We start from the raw sequence: 7,093 nt of genomic DNA, 5'->3' as shown, positions 1-7,093 counted from the left end.
AGTGTTACTAATGACAAAATTGTGTATTACTCCTTTGATTCTTAAATATTTAAACATTAAATAATCGCACATTTGATTAGGATATGAATTTTCAGCAGTTTAGCTTCGAATATAATTCGCAATTAATCATGGAGTGATTAAACCAATAAATTTTTATGCCAATCAATATGGGAGAATAATGATATAGAAACATTTTTTTTATTTCTATTTTTATATTTTTGTATCATAATTTACACACTCCACCCTCGCATCCAAAAACTCTACCTTTTATAAGTTGGAGGGGATGTATAATTTTATTGCTTAGTAATTTAGTATAACTTAACTGTATAGCCTTGATTCGATTTCCGAATATGATGGTTATAATTAAGCATTATTATTTATAAATCTCCTACTTATATCTTAACCCCAGCGAAAATCTTCGATCATAGTTATCCTGAATCAAAATGGTCAACCATTATCAATAAAATATTATAGTGCATGTAGTCATTATGTAAAATACTAAATACTAAATGTAATCATGCAACCCAGATTTTCTCATATTTATGTGTTAAATCAGGAGTACTACTATTTATTAAGAAATACGCACCAAGTAGTGAATGTTGATTCTCTATCAAAACATAATATAATAATGGAGTAATTAATAAGCAAATAAATTGAGTTTCTTGAGCGTGGACGACAAAAATATTTCGCAATGATTATAGATTCACATAAATCTATGCCAATCTTCAGTGATAAAAATGAATGCTAAACTTTTGACCAAATTGGAGACATTCCTTATTAATCTTAGTTTGGTATGTCGTTTTTCTTTTTCTTTTTTCTTGACAAATTACACGACATTAAGGAATTAATTAATATAAAGCGGGTCCATTTTTGTTTAAAACATTATTATACTGAGAGGATAAGTGCAAATTGCACTTATCACGGAAAGCAAAGGTAGAACAAAATCAAGATAAGGGTGTAGTGTAACTAATAATATTGGTGGTTAGGTCACTATTTTTGATTTGATTCCATATTTCTATCTTCATGGATTCACTATGATTTCAAGAATTGAATAATCTTCGTGGATTCAATATGATTTCAAAATTTGAAATAATTCAAACACAAATTTTTGCCCAACCAATTCAATAGAATTATCATTAGATTATCCGCCGTTGCATCATTTCGCACACCTTTTATTTTGTAAACGCTAATCCATTTCAATTGAAGGTTGGCATTTTTCTTTCACTATATAATATAATAATTGTTACAATGGGTTTGGAAATCATACCGGTGAATTATCAGAAAAATTATTAATTTTGTTCAAATTTTAGTTTATCATTGTACAGTTTAAAAATTAATTGTAAAAGGAGTGAATTTTAACCATTTTTTCTCATTTTTTCTAATAAGGTCTAATTTTAGTGAAATTGTATGTAACGTGACATCGAAAATATTGTTTGTAAATTTTATCATTTTTTTCAACATATTTTGCAAATAACTCAATCATATCATTAATTTGACACAGATGTACCAAATTAACAACATATTACAAATATAAGATTGAAATATTCAATCTAGCGAATTTGATAAAAATGATACTCCATCCGTCCGATAAAAATATATTGTTATGATGTTCAATAAAAATAGCAATTTTTAATTTTAGAAAACTTTTTTTCCTTTCTAATGATAGGAGTGATCATTCTCCACCAATAATATTGCATTCACTTTTTATTCTATATCTCTTAATTATTAACTGCACATTAAAACTTATGTCTTTTTAATACAGTCTATTTTTATGAAACGATAAGAATAATAGTATTTAATTTTTACAATCAACTAGAATTTCATTAAAATTTATATTTTTTTATAAAAAATATAACCTTACAAATAAGAACCTATCCACAAAAGCAAACATGTATAGCATGTAGATTGTATCTATATTTGTAGTCTACTAACTTTGTTTATATAGTAGGAGTAATATTTAGCACTAGACAACCAATAAGTAACTCTAATTTGTTTATATAATACTCCATTTAGCACCAGACAGCCAATAAGTAATTATAATTTGTTAGTACTAATTTTACATGTGAACTAGTAATGACGTGACAGATATTAACTTGAAATGGATAAAGATATTTGATGAGTCATGTCTTATGTTGTATAGTGGGGGTGCCAATGATATTTATGCCATGTCAAGAGCTAGCTAAGTTGTCCCACAAAATTAATCCCTATAATGATTTGAAGCACTAATTATGCCATGCTACACTATTTTTTAGATTTGTAATAAAAACTAGTTTATGTTATGATTCGAAATGTTCTATTCTGTCCATGATGTAATTACTCTTGTCACCCAAAATTATCATTTTGTAGAGACCGTTAATCACATGCATGGCTGCAAGATTAGTGCCACTAATTTATTTGTCAAATCAAATTTTGCCGCAAAAATATAATTTGGATTTTGTATAGCTCTTATTGTCGTGCTCAAAATTAGAAGTGACCTTCAATGCTCAAATAAAATTAACTTGTAAAATTGGTTTTTTTTAAAGAAAAAAGTTCACATCCAGTTTTCTTAATTATGGCATCTACAAACTTTTAATTTGAATCGAGCCATTATTTATTTTATGTGATGGGCATATAAAACTACATTTTTTTTTTCATATTTCTTTCGTTTACTATAGTCTTAATTAGTTATATTAAATTGTCCTTGATTATTAGTTTTTAAGATGTGAATAATCATGGCCCATATGTTAGACTAATTGACGTTGATGTATGAGACAATAATTTGTTGCACCGATATTAAAGATGTGATGGTACGAGAGTAATAAAACTTTTTTCTGGCAAAACTTGAATTGGAATATTTGAAAGCATTTAAAATTTATAATTAAAAGGTAATTTGACCATTCGACTGATTAATTGATTACTAGTATCACATTGGATCGTATTCTTGTCGAATCCTCCCAAATTTTAAATTTGTATAGAATGTAAATTCAAAATGATCGAAATATGTTACTAATATGATACATACTCACTCATTAGTACAGCATTGATTGGGGAGGGATACATATACCAATGTGTATTTATACACGCATGATACTTGGGAGGCACAATAGTTGGAAATGGAATTGCCAAAGCACTAATGTTTCATAAATGGAAACATTAATTCATGCATCATCTTCTTGGATAGTGAAAATGGAAGTGGTTGCATTGGTTTTATGAATGTTTACTCCATCCCACGTTGTATGCTTGTATTATAGTAGTATGAATGAAGGAATGAATGAATTCTTGTCAAACAAATCTACAAAAAGTGCCAAACATTTGTTGGATTAAATGGGAAATTGCACATGGAATTCCATCCATTCTGTTAGATCGATCTGAACCAACGAAATATTTCACAAGTATGCGGGAGTATATATCAAATTCATACACTATCAATAGTCTTAACAGTAGGTAGCCACACGTGCTTTACCAAAATTACTAAACTGTGAAAAGATAGATAAAAAATGTGTTGAAATATTATATCTTAAATCATTCTTTAATTGGGATATACGGATTATAAATATAATTCTATTAATTACGTATTGGGCTATCTATGCCTTCACAATCTTCATAGCATCCAGTTCAATTTTAAAAGGCCCATTCATATATAAAAATTTATTTGGCCCACAACATTCTCCACTAAATTAATTTTGAGTTAGTTGGTGTAGATCTTGCATTTAATTTCAATCATATAATCTCAAGTCTCAACATAATCAAAAAATAAATCAATCAATTATCCGTACGTTCTTGCAAAATTATTAGGAATAATTTCTTAGTTCACCCATCCTATTGCCTATTCTTATCTAATAGGGATATAATATGAAATTATAGTTAAATATTGTCATCATGATCCACCTAAATCTGTTGACAATATTGTTATTAATTCATTACAATAAAATATCTGAAACTTGATAAAATTCTTTGGCATGTGTAATTGTATTTATTAAGTTAGAAAATGGAATGGACAAAGGAAGTAGCAAGGAAGCTTCGCGTTTACTCTATCTTCGAATATGTGTCAATCAATTTGTATAGTGCTGTTCATATCTTTGAAAGGCTTCTCCCACTTCTGACCTCCAAATTTATTCACATCGTTAAAGTAAAATATGAAAAAATAGATTTCCATATTTAAGTAATCTATATAGTGCTCTATTAGATTTTTCTTATTGTAATTTTTTACGCACTTACAAGAGAAACGTAAAACTGTGCTAGACACTGCAGCTAAGGCAGGAAGGTGTTATCTCTCTCTCTCTCTCTCATTATTTTCAATCATGATCAGTTTGGTATTTTTGAGAGAGAGAATTTAATTTGTGAGGTTGCTGAATAGTAATTGAAGCTTGATCCATATGATTTATGGTGCCAGTGGACACAATGTCATTTTTTTCATACAATTATAATTAAAATTCGAACTAAAATGCTTCAAACCCATCCCAAAACAAAATCAAATCAGTATCCAAAATGGTTAATTGAGAAGTTTGGGTTACATTTGTGGTGGCGTTCGATGTGTTAGACAAGATAACACTGAGATATAGTATTACTCACTCTGTCCGTGAAATAGTCACTAATATATAAATGTGGGGCTTATACTCCACTAACTTTTTCCACTCACTTTTCTTCACATTTTTTAAAACTCGTGCTGAGTCAAACATGGACAACATTTTGCGGACGGATGGAGTATTAAATATCTTTTTAATTTATTTAGTTACAAAGATGGAGTTAAGATGAATAAACCTGAAACACAATATCATCTTAGCACTTTTTAAGATTAACTGAAATACATTGTCACATGAGAAATTTTTGACAGAAAGTGCAACCAAACAAAATATACATGATCTCGAGTCATAAGCAATAGTGAGATCAACCGTCCACTAGTAATAGTTTTGATAGTAAAAGATATGATCTTTAATGCAAAATACTATGAGAAAAATAAAGAAAAAAAGTGGTTCAGAGTATTGTGTTTACTAAGTACCAAAGTTTTCAATAAAACGGGATATGCCAGCACTTTTCGAGCACAAATTGTGCTCAACAAATGCTTCGTCGTAATGCTAGTCAGTAATGCTGGTGAGAAAATAGATTTATCGAGCACTTTCGGTGGATATATCATTTCAAATATAAAAAGTTATCGACAATAGAAGTCACTTTTATAATTTCAGTTTTTTTCGTCAAACATAAGTCTCATTTTATTTTTATTTTAAATAATTAGTAATATAATATATTTAATTATAAATATCTCAAAAAGAAAAATATGAATATTTAATAGAAGGTGTATTTTTCACAGTATTTTGGCTTATAAACACAATTTTCTTATGGAAGTTTCATTTGATATTAAAATTAAAAACAGTAAAATATTTATTTTATTAAATTTTCTTACTTTTTAATACCAGAACAAATAAGAAAACAAAAGAAAAATAAATCAATTAGTTGTGAGATTATCACTTATTCACCATGAGACAAATTCCAATTTGTCAAATTTCGGTAATTAAATAATTATATTTAAAAAAAATACTGTATATAATTATGCTATACAATTATTAAAATATACATAAAGAAATATTAAAAGTGGCCCCACACGCCTCCATTTAGAGAGATGCTTCCTTATCTGCATATAATATTAATGAAAATGACATTAATTAGTGAGTAATTACCATGAGTTGAGCACACGGTATTCCCTTCTGAAAGTCGAGTCCACACTTATAAATCTGCTTATTAAGCTTTTTGGTTTGCTCACGCAACGGTTGTGCTCTTCCCTTCCTCATTTCATACTACCAACCAAATCTAGAGAGAGAAAAATGGTGAAAGACAGGAAAATCGGAGTGGCGATGGATTTCTCCAAGAGCAGCAAGGCGGCGCTGCAGTGGTCGATCGACAATCTCGCCGACAAAGGCGACACATTCTACATCATCCACATCAAATCTCACTCCTCCGATGAATCGCGCAACAAACTCTGGACGGAATCCGGTTCTCGTAAGCTTCCTTCGATTCTCCGATCTTAGATCGTCGCGATGCTCGTATATATACTTCGATTTCGACTCTTTTCCTCATGAATTGTGTTTTTTTATCGGGGTGAAATTGTAGCTCTGATTCCGTTGTCGGAGTTTCGTTTGCCTGAGGTGATGAAGAAGTACGATGTGCCTACTGATATCGAACTTCTCGATATGCTGGACACTGCAACTAGGCAGAAAGAGGTTATCACTCTCTCTATCTGTCTAATTTTTTTTTGAAGTTGTCAGTAGTTGATTTTTGCTAATGATGCGTGTTTGATGAATTGATTAGATAACTGTGGTGACGAAGTTGTTTTGGGGAGACGCGAGGGAAAAGATCTGCGAAGCTGCTGAAGATATGAAGCTTGATTCATTGGTTATGGGCAGCAGGGGCCTCAGCACCATCAAGAGGTATTTTTCTTTTTATTTACTACTCCTATGATTTAGCTTGGGAAATTTTAATAAATTGTCCCGAGTTTCAAATTAAAATTAATCTACTGATGAAAATCGGTGGTTTCAGCTTTACGTTTCTCCTTTAGTAGGTGGAAGTAAAAATTTGGATATTTTAGGCTGATAATTACAAAATTAGGCCTAAAACAAGTGGAATTACACGATTCTTAGTCGTTACCAAATTGAAAACAATTTTCTTTTCAAATAAAATAAATGAATGCACGCATTTAATACCATAATACAGCTAAGCTAACACCTACACATTATTCTCATAGTATTCTTGAAGAATTGAATTGAACAGATTTCTTTTTCTTTAGATTTATTATTTAATTGTGGATGAATAGGATAATTCTGGGAAGCGTGACGAACTACGTGATTTCAACTGCAACCTGCCCAGTCACTATAGTGAAGGATCCCGACTTCCACAAGTGATTTTTTGTTTGAGATGTTTGTGATTGTAATAATTCAATAACTCCTCGTCGTCTTTCGACTTTTGCTAATAAGTTGTGGAGTATGACTTTATGGTAGATCTATGTCAACATCAAATCCAAGACTCATTCATGTTCGATTTTAATTGTTCACTCTTATTACTTTTGCACCATTATATAATTTGATTACTTATTAAAGCACTCTCCTTAATTTGTGGTTATACG

General features: G+C 30.0%; 1 protein-coding gene across 1 annotated transcript; it reads left to right on the top strand.

Moving 5' to 3' along the window:
• Nucleotides 1–5,683: 5,683 nt before the first annotated feature.
• LOC121784997 (universal stress protein PHOS32-like) lies at nucleotides 5,684–7,066 on the top strand. The gene is made up of 4 exons (XM_042183319.1): nucleotides 5,684–5,973; nucleotides 6,085–6,194; nucleotides 6,283–6,401; nucleotides 6,785–7,066. The coding sequence occupies exons 1-4, from the start codon at nucleotides 5,799–5,801 to the stop codon at nucleotides 6,870–6,872; spliced, it is 492 nt and encodes a 163-aa protein (XP_042039253.1). The 5' UTR covers nucleotides 5,684–5,798; the 3' UTR covers nucleotides 6,873–7,066.
• The last annotated feature ends 27 nt before the right edge of the window (nucleotides 7,067–7,093 follow it).

This window comes from Salvia splendens, chromosome 2 (genome assembly GCF_004379255.2).
Source record: "Salvia splendens isolate huo1 chromosome 2, SspV2, whole genome shotgun sequence".
Classification (NCBI taxonomy): domain Eukaryota; kingdom Viridiplantae; phylum Streptophyta; class Magnoliopsida; order Lamiales; family Lamiaceae; genus Salvia; species Salvia splendens.
The sequence above is the reverse complement of the archived record's forward strand: the minus strand, read 5'-3'. Positions and strand labels throughout refer to the sequence as shown.

Bases quoted from the DNA above. Each gene is read 5' to 3' on its own strand.
- LOC121784997 (XM_042183319.1), top strand. From the start codon at position 5,799: ATGGTGAAAGACAGGAAAATCGGAGTGGCGATGGATTTCTCCAAGAGC. The intron at 5,974-6,084 runs GTAAGCTTCCTT...GTGAAATTGTAG, and splicing joins CTGGACGGAATCCGGTTCTC to CTCTGATTCCGTTGTCGGAG. The intron at 6,195-6,282 runs GTTATCACTCTC...TGAATTGATTAG, and splicing joins CTGCAACTAGGCAGAAAGAG to ATAACTGTGGTGACGAAGTT.